Source organism: Amblyomma mixtum, chromosome 8, assembly GCF_055824585.1.
Source record: "Amblyomma mixtum isolate Tamu chromosome 8, ASM5582458v1, whole genome shotgun sequence".
Taxonomy (NCBI): Eukaryota; Metazoa; Arthropoda; class Arachnida; order Ixodida; family Ixodidae; genus Amblyomma; species Amblyomma mixtum.
The window spans coordinates 33,938,150-33,952,334 of NC_143019.1; the positions used below are offsets into that span (position 1 = coordinate 33,938,150).

Below are 14,185 nucleotides of genomic sequence, written 5' to 3' on the forward strand. Positions count from 1 at the left end.
TAGGCTTGGAAGGGTGATGACCGAACTTACTGTGCCCCCTCTTTGCAGGTCCTAGGATCTGGGGACGACCTAGGGGAAGCTGACACGGAAAACGTGCTAACAGAGTTCGACTTCCTTGGCCCCGACTCGGGCGAGGGCGGCCGGGAAGGTGTGCGCAACCAGGGCGATGGCTCTGAGTGGGGTGAGCTCGCTTGCTATGCAGTGCGAACATAAGATCCTAGGTGGCGCCACTTGACGGGAGGCAGTGAAGCTTTCTACAAGTGAAAGGCCATGCTTGGGAAGTTGATGGAATCTGAGCTAACTGCAGTGCTGTGTTGGGTTGAGAGGGACCTGAACCAGGGAGGGTTGTGTGCAGAACTGACCCCTGGCTGAAGCAGTTTATCAGGTATTGATGAAATAAGGGTTGCACGAATGTGCTATATTATAGCTTGCCGAGGTAGTTTTGTCTGTAGTGTGAAGCAGTGCAATTTTTTTCAGATTTGGTTGGCTGTTAGAGAGCAGTGGGTGTCGGGTTGGTTGATTAGTGTGGCCAGTCATTTTTACAGAGTTGAACAGTTTGTCAACATTATTTTAAACATCTGGGCCAGTGTGGTCCAATTCAAATTTACATCAATCTTTGCACTGTCCCCAAGGTTGAGAACAGGCATTCATTTGGTCATAGCAGAATGCATCCATTGTATACCGAGTGCAGCGCTTGACTCCATGAAGTGTGTGCAGCGTTTAGAGAAAGGAAAGGACCGCTGCAGGATGCACACAGGCAACTATTTTTGCTGCTCGAGAGCTCTGGAAACTACCCTTTAGCCACATGTGACTGACTATTGGGTGACCAGACAGTTGTTGCAGCCAACAAACATTCTTACTGAGTAAAACCGATAACTCGATGATTCGCTCTCGATTAATTCGAGATTCTGAATGATCCGCTGAATTTTCGTGGTGATGTTATTTCTCGTGTAAATTTTACTCGATGATTTGAACCAGCAACTTGCATCAGCTCTATTTCAAAGACTTGAGGTGCTCTGCGGGAATGGCAGAGTTTGTCGCGAACTCTGGAACACCCGAGTTCGACTGATAATGCGCCTTCACGCTGTTTATATGAGGCACTCGAGTCCGCATTAAGCAGTGCGGCGCTTGATCATGCTCTTGAACACTTGACGCACTATTGTGCAGACAGCGGCAGAATTCAGGCTTGCATTACACAGCTCAAAGACGTGGCGCTGAACAAAGTGAGCCAGCGACCATCTGCACTTCGCCGGCGCCAGACTGCCACTCTGTGATGTTAGGTGCGTGCAAACCGGGCTGGTGCCGAACTCGTCGATGCAGAATACGTGCAAAACGCCAGCCCCGGATTGGCGATAGACGACGCATCCTCTCCTCTCGTTGCTTCTTTTCAACAGACAGCTGCTCCTCTCGAAAAGCTCTTCTGTGCTGCGCCATTACCCTGCCCCGTCCGACCTTGATCGATGCCCTCGTGTGCGCCGAAAGCGCTAGGGTATAAAAAAAAGGAGCTTTGTGATTTACCGAGTTGCATTGAGAGAGATGCGTGACCGTGTTCTGCAGATGTCAGAACTGGCATGACCGATTTTCGGGCGATTGGCGATGACATCATGACTGCGACGAGTTCAAGCAAGCTCCTGCTGAAGGGTAACCGTTAAACAGTCGGCCGCTGATTTGTTTAATGCAGTGGCAGGGACTAAGCGCTGTGAATAGTTGAACGTATCGTGCTTGCCTTTCTTTGGTTTTGCTTCGATGTTTGGATATGCTAAAACCCGATTCATTGGAATATTTTATGCGGTGCAGCAGGCTTCGAATTAACAATGTTCTGCAGTAGGTGGTTACAGCACTGTGGCTGGTATTATAGCAAGGACCTATCTCTTTTTGGTGGAGGCATACAATGCAGAGGGGTAGAAAAGAGAATGCATAATTGGGTGTTGTCAAGGGCCTCAGCAGCTGAAAAGGAGCCCCACTGCTTGTCAGGGCGTGGACAGACTTTGTTTCACTGGAAATGGGGTGGCATCGATCATTGTTTGTTGCTTCAGCTTTAAGGCCACGGGAGAGGTAAGGTGGGAGGTTCAAAAATGTCCAGAGAACATGCACTGTGCCTCAGATGTGTGTTCCTACCTCGTTGCATTGGGTGAGGGGGCGTGTCTTGGAAAGCTGGGTGTCGTGGAAAGCTAGGTGTGTTGGGGGGGAAGCTTGGGTATTGGGGGGAAAGCTTGGGTATTGAGGGGAAAGCTTGGGTATTGGGGGAAAGCTTGGGTATTGGGGGAAAGCTTGGGTATTGGGGGAAAGCTTGGGTATTGGGGGAAAGCGGGGCGGGGGAGTGTCCTGGTTGGGAGGCTGTGTGGTTTGGCCCCGGGCGGTGTAAACAGCACTGGGTTGTTGTCGCTGGGTGCTCCAGCAGACGGTTGCGCTGTGGACGAGGAGGAGGAGGAGGAGGATGAAGAAGAGGTGGCGCAGCGGTGGGGCACTGACCCGCAGCTCATTAACCAGCTGGTCGAGGAGTACCGGCGAGAGCGCCGGGGGCGCAAGGGCGGCGCTGCCCCCGCCTCGTCGCAGAGTAAGTCTCCTTCGCGCTGCCGCCACTGTTGCTGCTGCAGCTGCCGCCGTTGTTGACGCTCTTCCGTTCCCTTAACCCCCCCCCCTCCCTCTTCCACTCCCTCCCTCTCTTCTTGCATTTTTTTCAATCCCTGAAGTCAGTGTGCCTCGCCCCCCCCTCTTTCACACGTGGTGCATCCTCTTGCGGTGGAACTGTATGGGAGGTGGTGGCGGAAACTTCTTTTTTTCACTCCTGTCGCTATCTCTGGGAAGGAGCTCTACTTCTACTGCTGAATGACTCTGGTTTGTTCGGGATGTGGCAGTAGCATGGATTGGGCAGTCTACTGTTCTGCGGTTGCCACTGTGCATTAATGTAATGGCTAAGTAATAGTTAATAATATGATGGTGGAGAGTAATGGCTACTCGCTGTCTGGCCAGCAGTCGGTGGATCTTGGACCTTCGAAATGCCCCCTCTCTCTGAAATGTCGCAAACCAGTTCCGCAGCTGCTTCTGCCGTGCTAGCGCAAGGTTCGTGCGAAAGTCTAGTGAGCGTGGCCTGGGCGAGTCTGGGAGTTGTGGTCGGGTGTCCGGGATTAGTGCAACAAAGACGAGGTGGTGGATGGCTGGTGAATGAATCGTGGCAAGCACATATGCACTGCCTGTGCAGACTGACAACTTGGGGAATTAAAGGAGAGATCCCTTGTTGTTGTATCTGTGCGTTTCGCATAGCTGCAGCCAGTTTCTAGCTGCTGTTGTCAGGGTGGCCAGAATTCAGCAGCTGCATTGTGTGGCACTAATGCCAGCTGTGCAATACCATTTGCACTGTGCTGACTCTTTGACACTTCTAAGCAGAGATGTTTCGTGCAAGGTTACTGGCAAAATGGGAATGTTAGCCAAACTTGGATGCTGGCCATGTAGCTGTAGCGATAGTTACACTGGCAAGACCAGTTGGAACAGATGACAAATGTACAGGCAAAACTTAGAATTGTGCATGGGCTTCAGATTTGTCTTTTCGTCGATCGAAGCAGTTTACTGCGATACTGCTGTTGTCCTCCACATGTGCGAGATATTTGAGAAAGGGTTGCATCTCTGCGTTCTTAAAAATAAGGTCATGCTGGAAGAGGTGGTAGCAGCACTTCCGTGCCCACTGGTCGTCGATCCTCTATGGCTTCCTTTTATGCCTTAGCACAGTTTAGTGAGGTTGTGCTAGTGTCTCTTTCAATCTGCACCATCAGCTGCACTTGTAAAAGGCTTCCCCTAACCTCCTGAAATATGGTAGCAATTCTTCTAGGTTTCGTTGCTGGTTGAAGGAACCTGACATTGTGAGCAGAGTTGGACGCAGTTCTGAATCGTACTGTGGGGTCCACTGTGCTGAAACATTCATTCCGGCACTTCTTGGATTAGCTTCTCCAGATACACCAGTAGCAGCGTTGGAGAAATGTTGCTGAGTCATGTGACATGCTTTTGTGGGAAGTTCCGTTGATGTTAGTTGAACCTGTGCCCTGGTGGTGGTATCTTGGGGCTGATGTGAAGTCCCTTGAGCACTCTTTACCTTCTTGTCCTTGTACCGACGCTTCTTGTCAGTTTTTTTTTAATCATACCCTGTGGCTTCGGAGGGCCTTGGGACTGCTGCTCTGCATGTGTGCACTCTTGAGCCCCGCTTGCCTGCCTGCCGTTTATCCACTTAAAACGCTTGGCACCATCTGCACTTATGCTCTCGGTCCCTGATGCACTTTATTTGTGTTGTACCTTGTGGAATGATGCCAAGGTGACCAGTGGTCAGAAAAATGTCAGGGTGGCTGGTACGGTTAGCTGCTAGTAGCGTGTACGGCGATAAATCTGGCTCTTGTCTTCTGTTATGCCTCAGATGGAGTCTTTCGATTCCTTTTTAAGCTTCATCTGTGAAGCCTATGCAGTGGCACATGATAGTGTGATATGCTAGTGGCCAATCAAGCATTCTCAGTCTCTCTTGATTTCGGATAGTAAAAGGCGCTCTCTAAACTGTTGTTAATTTGTGATACACATCAGGTCGTCATAGATTGGGATTTCTTGTGTGCAGTCTCCTACTTTGAGAGAGCCTTGGCTGCTTACGTGCTACAAAAGCGCAACAGACCAAACCATTTTTATCGACAGCTTATATGAGGTATGCTTTGGTTCACCTTGGCATCATTCACGGCTCTTGGAGCTGGTACTGTTTTAAAAGGTTCAGCCTAGCAGAGGGCACAGAAACCAACACGTAAGAGCACCTGATGTGAGGGCTGAAGCTTTTCTGGGGTGTGCAATGAATCCAGGAAAAAAAAAAAAAACATTCAAGGGGTTGGTAAAGTTTGTACATGGAGCACAGCTATACTCAACAAGCTCGTCCAGGTTATTATTGTCTGTTGGTTTCTGTGTGCCTGTGCATCGCTGCTTGAACTTTTATCTCGGCCTTACTAGAGGCTAGTGGCAGCCAACGTTTTGTGCACTTTTGGCTGTCTTCTGTACCGCGTGCAACTTGCAGGCTCACTTTTGCAAATGTAGAGATTTGATTCTCCCTTCATTCAGGGCTGTGCATGCAGTAATTTGTTGCTTGGTGTTGAAAAGCCTGTTTTCAAGTCTGAACAGAAAGGACAAGTTACCAGCATATTGCCAGAGGTGTACAGGATGTTCTACCAAAGACTGTTGGTACCATTTTTACTTGAATGGAGCGAGTTGTTTTTTTATGACAGTAGAATACAGGAGTTACCCATAATGTTAAAAGTGAATTGATGATTGAATATGCGAGTCAGTTTTATTCTTATATCGGTAACAGCAACCCTTGCGTTTGAGTCATGGTTGTGCTGCATTTGGGTAAAAAAGGCTATTTTAATAACAGGATTTTTGTTTTAATGAAAAGAGCATTTTCTTTGGTACAGCATTGTCACTGGTGGCGGACGTCAAAACCGCTAAGGCATTTTAACTAACAAGCTGGTTGGTGAAATGGTGACTTTTTAACTGTTACAATTAGACTTCAAATTTTTTGCGGTGTAGGGCCGACAAGAATCGCATCTTCGAAAATATAAGACTGATGTGATACTCTTGACGGTGAGTGGTAAACCTAAAAAAATTAGGTGCCTAACTAATAGTTAAGAGAGGCGGCCACGGTGGCTCGGTATTTATGGCACTCGGCTGCTGACCCGAAAGTAGCAGGTTCGATCCCGGCCGCGGCATTCGAGTTTCGATGGAGGCAAAATTCTAGTCCCGTGTACTGTGCAATCTCATTGCATATTAAAGAACCTCAGGTGTTTTAAATTTCCGGCACCCTTAACTACGGTGTCCCTGATAGCCTGAGTCGCTTTGGGACGTTAAACCTCCATAAAAACTTATAGCTAGAAAGTTTACTGTTGCATTTTGTTAACCAGATAGTTCATTCACATGTCCTGGCTATCTTTTGATACCTGCCACAGGTGACAATACTTTAACGAGGAGAACTAGAAAAACCTACTTTTAAAATTAGTCTCTGGTGAAACATCCTGTATGCGTGAATCGTCACAGAGGTTAGGTTAACATTACTTACGTGTTACTTATGTAACGCATGGAGCGGTATGCTCCATTTGCCTGCTGAAAAGCGTTGCATTTTGCTAGCTTTGAGGTGCATTTATTGGCATGTAAGAGATTGGTTATTCAGTGTACTGAATGCCCTTGTGTAGTGCTTGCTACGAGACCTGTACTGCTGTGCCTTTCTTTCTTTTTTTTTTTATGCCTCAGCTTTGATAAAAAGAAGTGCTAGGGTGTATGTGGATTACGTGCAGAGAATAGCTTAAGAATAGCAGGCTTTGAGGATGATACCTGCCACAAAAGACGGAAGCTTTTCCCCTTCTAGATCTTTGGAGCCTCAAAACTGGCAGGCGAGCATGCCATCACAAAATGCGATGATAGCTGCAGTTGCATCTGCCGTGGCTAAAGCTGCTTTTGGCTTTGATTGCTCTGCACAGGAGGCAGAAGTGTGCAGCTGCATGCCACAGCCAGTTGCAGGGCCGTGGTTTTCAACCTGCCGTGCCGCTGTCGAAAACCACCATCCTAATTCCTAGACTCTTGTGGCAGGGTCATCCGCAGAGGCCGAGTTTTCTTTCCGTGGTCGTACGAGATCACGCGCACAACCAGGAATGCACTTTATTTTAGTGTGCACACTGCATGGTATATCTCTGAATGCCATTCTTTGGTTTGCCTGTCCTCGCCGGCGATTTTTTTTTTTTTCTTTGCAAGAGAGCCTGCATGACTTTGTGCTTTGCCCTTCTTGCCTGTTTTTTTTCTCCCTTGCACTGCCCCTCCCCTCTCTTGGTTGCCACCACCACCACCTCGTATAGGGCCTAAGCGGTCTGCCTTGCAAGCGATGCTGGCTTCGCTGTCGACGCCTGGCTCTGGCATGGCCACTACCTCCTCTGACGAGGGCGGCTCGGGGCCCGCCTTCTCCTTTGCGACCACCCCGCCTCCTCGCATCCCGGCCTTTGTGGCGCCCTCGGCCCCGCCCCCCTCTGTCCCCTCCCCCTCGTCTTCCTGCACCTCCTCTCCCTCCTCCGCTGCCGCCACCTTTGGTCTGGCGTCGGGGGACGTCGTCCTCAACGGCCAGTTGGGTCGGCAGCCCATAGCTACGCGCCTCGCCAGTTACACCGCCTTTTTGGAGGAGGCCGACGACGGTGCTGGTACGTTTCCCGCCAAGTCGCCACTGGTGATGGGGAAAAAGGGTTGGAAGCATGGCGGGTGATGCTGGGAAGGGATGGTAGAAGTAGGTGTGGGTGGGGGAACATGTGCACCTACCCAGCCGTGGTTGCTGAGTGGCTTCAGCGCGTTCAGCTGCTGGTCCTAAAGTAGCCGGATCAAACCCCAGCCGCAGCGGCTACATTTTGATGGAGGCAAAATGCAGAAGACTCCTGTGGGCTATGCGATGGTAGTGCAAGAACTCCAGGTGGGCAAAATTAATTCAGAGCCTTTTGCTGTGGCGTCTCTTGTAGTCACTGTGTCGCCTTTGGGCATTACACCGCACATAATACATGTTGCATGACATGTGCACCTGCAACAAGTTTGTGAAAGGGCACGCTGTAGCCACTTTGAGTGTTTGTCCGTTTTGTAGAGAGTATCCTGACTAGCTCAGTCCTGTTGTGACTCACAGGTTTGGCTTTGCCGGTAATTGTCTCATCCCTAACATTTGCAAGCTCTTGCGTAAAAGAAGGGCACAGTGTCAGGTGCTTGAAGGAACCAGCGAGCTCAGAGTGACGTGGCTCGCCTTGCTGTTGTGGTGCAGAGCATAGAGGATACGGAGCACTCTAAAGCTCACGCTTATTAACTTGCACGGATAGGCACACCACACATGATTGTTCATCATGGATGGTGAAGCTGGGTCTCTTGCATTGTGATTGTCGAGCTCAAATCCCGAGAGTTGCCAGGCTGTCTGATGGGGAGTCTTGACGCCCAACCCTGTGGCTTTGTGTACCTCCTCTAGTGTATTGATTTCTACATTGTCGTGAGGTGTGCAGCAGCCAGTGTGTACGAGCTTTGGCACTCTGATCTCAAATTTGCAAGTCTGCAAAGTCTGGAGCAGCTTGCGCAAACACTCTAAACACGAATATGCCTATGGGGGAGTGAAAACGGAGAGCACGCTCCTTTTAAAAGGGAGTATGCTAAAGGTCTGGTTCGTTCAGAGTGGTATACTGAAGAGGTCAGTCTGTCGACGCTGTGAATAGCTCGCGGTGTCCGGCTGCAGTGTGTGGCAGAGCTCGCTGCCGTTTTTCGCCCTGCGTTGCCAGGGGCCTACTGTGGCATGGAGCCTTGCTGCAAAGGGCGGTGGTGTGCCACCTGTGATGCAGGGCCCCGGAGGCCGCTGATGGGGGCGCCAGGTGTGGACGAGGACAACATCGACGCCGCACTGGGTCTCGGGGAGCTGGCAGGTCTCACAGTCAACAACGAGGCAGAGTCCAGCTACGACGTGAGTAAAGCATCAACAAAGATGAGGGGGGAAAGAAGAGAATTGCACTGAATGGCCCCCTCATTGCTTTTTGGCACATCCTTCTGCTTCAAAGCCGCCGCGGTGGCTCAGCGGTTATGGTGCTCGGCTGCTGACCCGAAAGACGCGGGTTCGATCCCGGCCGCGGCGGCTAGAATTTCTTTGGAGGAGAAATTCTAGAGGCCCGTGTACTGTGCGATGTCAGTGCACGTTAAAGAACCCCAGGTGGTCGAAATTTCCGGAGCCCTTCACTACGGCATCTCTCATAGCCTTAGTCGCTTTGGGACGTTAAACCCCATAAACCAAACTAAACCTTCTGCTTCAAAGCATTGGCTAACTCTGTACCACTACTCTCTAATTGCTAATCGGTAATTACTACTCTGTACCGCTTGGACTCGCGTCCTTTAACAGAGTCCAACGTTCTGGGGCCTTGGACACAACCTTCCTCACAAAGGAAAGCGGTGAAAGCACTCCTGAGATTCTTAAGGGACTCGGGGTTGTATTCCCGTCTATAATCTTCTAAGTTTTCAGTGCGCGCCCTCTGTCCCCGTGACATAGTGGTCGCTGGACACTTAGAAAACTCATTTCATTGCTGCTCTTTTTCCTTTTTTCTCCTTTGTTCCCCTCCCCAAGTGTAGGGTAGCCAACTGGGCATCGCCTGGTTAACCTCCCTGCCTTTCCGTCCTTTTCTCTCTCTCTCTCTCTCTCCGTGGAAATTTTTCTTCTTCACAAGCAAAATCTGATTGCGCACAGGGTTCATTCTCCCCATAGTTTGTTTTGCACGCGTGAGTATGTCGGATGGTGCGATTCTGCTCTGTTGACAATTACCGTATTTACTCGCGTAATAGGCGCACTCGCATAATAGGCGCACCCCTAGTTAGGGCGCGAAAAATCAGATTTTTTTATTTCCGCGCATAATAGGCGCACCCCGAACTCTGCACTGTGATCAGTACTGTATTTACACGATTGCCAAGCCGACGCCTCGCCACCCCCCGCTTCCCAATCTTTATTTTAACAAAGTTTTTGCTGAACTGACTACTAGTCCGTACTAGTGCTGCTGCTGTCGCAGCTGCTGCGGACCCACAGCACGTACAACGACATCGCGTAGAACAGCCGCACGCAGTTTTCAGGGATGCTCACTTTAAACGTCTGTTTGGAAAGCTTCATCTCCAGCCGGAAACGTTCCCGCCCACGAAAACCTCGGCGCTTGGAGTCGCGTACGAAAATTTAGGGACGCCGCAGTCGCAACTGCCGCACTTCTCGGCCACGTCGTATTTTCCGACCTGCCGCATGCTTGCCGTGTTCGAGAGCAAACTCCCAGCCGTATAGACCAGATTTTTGAGCCTCTCCTGGGCGCGGCCATTTTGCACCGACTGGCGCGCCGCGGTGCGGGCGTTTCGTTGGGGACTGCGGGGCTGCGGCAGTTCCGCGGCCGCGCCTGCATATAGCCGCGCTTCGGGCGCTAAAAAAACATTGTCGAGCATACTTCCGCTGCGTGGCTGTGTTGCAGGAAGTATTTACGTTATCAAAGCGATAACATTGACGCGTTTTAATGACATTTAGTTTGACATTCAAGTTGATTGTGCCGGCGCTTAGAACGCGCTCGTGCTTAATCGAATTCCGTCTTGGTGCTCCACCGCAAAGAAACTTTTTATTCAATATCAAGAATTAGGTGTGCGGCTAGTATGCAGTTCCAATTCCCATGCACTTCCTGCCGGCCATAAAGCCCCCCCCTTCCACAAACGGCTTTCTTGTCGCCGCGCCAGTTTATCAACAAATTACCGCTGTGAGCTCAACTGAGTCGCAGCGCCAACAGAAAACAAATTTTGTCATGGTTTATGCAACCTGGTGCATAAAAACGTACTTCCGCTTAATTTATAAAAGCTTGAATAGATATGAGCAGCTAATCCAGCTTTCACTAATTCTGAGGTCCGAAGTCGCGTTATTTTATTCAGGAGCTCTCGCCGCGTGTGAGAGCGTTGCGTAGGCGTTTGGCTAAGTGTGGAAAATGTAATGAAATCGCGCATATTTTCCTATGAATAATGTAGATACCGCACCGCTGCGGTGGCTCAGTGGTTACGGCTCTCTGCTCTGGCCCAAAAGACGCGGGTTCGATCCCGGCCGCGGCGGCCGAATTTCGAAGGAGGCGAAATTCTAGAGGCGCGTGTACTGTGCGATGTCAGTGCACGTTAAAGAACCCCAGGTGGTCGAAATTTCCGGAGCCCTTCACTACGGCGTCCCTCATAGCCTGAGTCGCTTTGGGACGTAAAACCTTAATAAACCAAACCAAGCTAAGGTAGATACCAACAGCAGAAAGATATATAGATAAACCTTTCCCCAGATACCTCTGCGTGCGGAAAAAGCAGCTGAAATCGGTAGCGGTCGTGCTTACAATCCTCTGCATGAAATGTGTTTAATGGGAACAAGAGCAAGCTCAGCGCAACGGTGCCGAACACGTACATGGTGATCGAAAACACGCGCTCCGTCGGGACAACCTTCAGTCTGCAGCTCGCCTATCCAGTTACTACTCCACTGAGTCAAATCAATAGATCTACATTCTGATGCCTAAAATTATCATAGATGATATCGCACGTAAAAGGCGACGACAAACGACACGACAGCGCAGAAATCTGCTTAGAAGTGCCGGTTTCCAGTCAGTACACTACTTGGTCGACTACACTCGGATGTCACGTTAACGAGTAACTGCGCAATAGATAACCGCAGCACTGTCTGGAAGAGGGCAAATGTGAGTAGTGACGCACAGCACACACCCTCATACGTTAGCTGATGGAGCACAAAACGGCAGAAGCGAACACGTAAACATGCGTTCTATGCGCGGCGCCGGCGCGACCCGCAGTCCCTCGGGCCGCGCGCGCCGACAGATGGCGACTGGCGTCGAGAGTAGGCGCGCGTCCGCAGCCTGCGTGCGAGGGTAAAAAAATCTGGTCTATAGCTGTTAAGGTGCTTGCCCGTCGAGCTAAAACAGCAACGCTCCGCGGCAAAGCCATAAACCACGATAACTATCGCACTACCGCAAATCCCGGCACTTGACAGCAACAACAACAAGAAAAAAAAACGAGCTGGAGATGCTGATGGCGATAGATAGCGAAAGCTCGCGGCGGAGGAAAACGATGATGATGATGATGAGCTTGGCCTTGGGCGCCCTCCGTGGGCGGGGTCTGAAAGCTCCTGTGCACGTGTGTGGCCTCCGCGATCAAGCGCCCGTTGCGCGCAGCCGGAGCCGATCGCGGAGGCCTCGGCGCGTGCATTCCGAAGGCTATTCCCGCGTGTGTCGCGGAAAGTTTCGGTGCAGCCCTTACACGGATCTTTTTTTTTTTAACATTTTCTTCGCGAAAACGGGGTGCGGCCCGTACACGAGTGCGTTTACGCGGTGTGTTCAATTTTGCGAGTCGAAAAATTTCCGGAAATTTTACCCCGCGTAATAGGCGCACCCCGAACTTTGAGCCGGATTTTCTGGCAAAAAAGTGCGCCTATTATGCGAGTAAATACGGTATATGTTGAATCTGAGCAACCTGATTCTGTAAACATGTCTGTTCGTTTAGTATTAAGCATGGAATATTTTCAGTTGTCTTTGTACTTTGAAATTTAAGCTGTAGGTTGAAAACCGTAGCCTTTGGGTCTTTGCTAAGCTGGCTTCAAGTTGTTGGTGAAACTTGTATTAAGGCATGCCTGCCACAACATCCAGGTTACACTAGTTGCCATAGAAGCTAGCCAAAGTTTGTTGGCATCCATGATTGCCTCAGCCTTGCCACAGTGTTTCTCTTGTGCCTTGCCTCCGCTCTTCATTTTTTTCTTTTCTCTCTTCGTTTCCCTTTTTTTTGCATATGTGTGTGTGTGTGTGTGAATTGTGAATGGCACAGTCCTGTGTGCCAATTTCTTGCTCGGGAGGCGGTGGCAGATGCGTCCAGCTACCACCTGTTGCATGGTCGTTGTCCCCCTTGCTGTTGCAGATTTCAGCCACAAAGGAGTCGTTTAGGAAAACATGGAATGCAAAGTACACCCTCAGGAGGTGGGTTGCTTTCTTTTCTTTTTAGCAGTTGTGGAGTAGGCAGGCCTGTGTAAGAAAGTTTGTTCAGAGCTTTGGTTCTTTGCAAAGTCGTGCTGTGTATTGACACAACTCCTCTGCAGTTCATTGGGAGAACTTTACTAGGGTAGTTTTACTTGGGAGAAGTTGTCACTGAGGAAACCAAGAGTTAACAGTTCACATTTTCACACCTTCAAAATTTAGGGAGCCTTGTTTTTATGTCATTAGGCATGGTTTTGGGTGTAGATAGACTGGTCTGTGGGTTCATTGTTTCATTGTTTTGGAGCAGGCTAGAAACCCTAGTGGTAGTCCGAGGTGGAAGGGGCATGCAGTGAATTGAGCGTGAAACTGGATTACTTGTTTTCCCAGCTTCTGCATATGACGGGTGAAACTGCTTACTAGCTCATGGTGTGCCAAACGGTGTGCCACACTCTGTGCCACACTGTCCCACACCGTGTGCCACACTGTGTCCCACACTGTGTCCCACACCGTGTGCCACACTGTGTCCCACACCGTGTGCCACACTCTGTGCCACACCCTGTGCCACACTCTGTGCCACACCCTGTGCCACACTGTGTCCCACACTCTGTGCCACACCGTGTCCCACACCATGTGCCACACTGTGTGCCAAATGGTGTGCCACATGGTGTTAGGTGTTCCATATGGCCCATTGTTAGCAAAGCTCGCGATTTTTCACTATGCTTATAGCATAAAAGCAAACTTGCTTTCCAACCTTGCACCCGCTTACCGTGGCCTTTCTGTCCACCTGCCCCAGCCACTTCGACGGTGTCCGTGCATTGGCGTTCCATCCGGTCGAGTCTGTGCTCATCACGGCCTCAGAGGACCACACGTTGAAGCTTTGGAACCTGCAGAAGACGGTGCCTGCTAAGAAGTGAGTTGGCGCGCTTTTATCCCGAATCTGCTGTTGAGTTCACACCGTTTACACATTTCACCTCCAGTTGACGCGCATTTTGCATCCAAATCACACCTAGTTCATGCGCATTGGCATACTGTTGGGCCAAATTGAAATGCAAGCAAGCATATGCAGTATTTTTCTACTTGAATAGAGACAGTTGTTTGCAACTGGTTTATGAGTTTGCACGTCGCTGGCCCCTTTTAAACAGAACCATACTTTATTTACTAGATTCCAAAGCCCCATCAGTTGTAATACGCACCTATTTTTCATGGTTAGAAAAAAAGTGCAGTGCCTTTGATTGTAACTTGCACCAGTTTTTCATATTTCGATGAAAAATATGAATCCTCTGACTTGGAACAACCAGCCTTTATTCCAACTGCTCTAATGTCACAGTGAAGTAACCAACGCCACCTTCTAACTGCCTTTCCCTGTCTGGCCAGCAAAGTCATCATTCGTTGCCGTCGGAAGCCTCCTTGTCACTTATAGCAGCCCATAGCATTTCATCGTCTGTTAAGTCCATTGAAACCCTTCCGAGTCTGCCTGCTGGCAAAAATCTCGGTTCTTTCATCCCATCAACCATGCGCACAAGTTTAGGGAACACCAAACGTGTATGAGGCGGCCCATTTGCCACTGTTCTCCGCGCACAATCTGCCTGGCATTGTGACTCAGCTTGCAACTGACACTTTCAGATTGGCTCAGGTCCAGCTGTCACTATTGCTACCGATAAAAT

General features: G+C 50.0%; 1 protein-coding gene across 9 annotated transcripts in view; it reads left to right on the plus strand.

Moving 5' to 3' along the window:
- Cka (Connector of kinase to AP-1) overlaps positions 1–14,185 on the plus strand; it is a 106,517-nt gene that overhangs the window by 78,487 nt on the left and 13,845 nt on the right. Inside the window, exons 8-13 of one of the 9 annotated variants that reach the window (XM_089556974.1) lie at positions 49–181; positions 2,399–2,557; positions 6,861–7,196; positions 8,298–8,476; positions 12,466–12,524; positions 13,315–13,431. In XM_089556974.1, coding sequence (XP_089413100.1) covers positions 49–181; positions 2,399–2,557; positions 6,861–7,196; positions 8,298–8,476; positions 12,466–12,524; positions 13,315–13,431 — 983 coding nt within the window. The remainder of the gene's footprint in view (positions 1–48; positions 182–2,398; positions 2,558–6,860; positions 7,197–8,297; positions 8,477–12,465; positions 12,525–13,314; positions 13,432–14,185) is intronic. The other 8 variants (XM_089556976.1, XM_089556975.1, XM_089556977.1 and 5 more) reach the window with 8 other exon arrangements.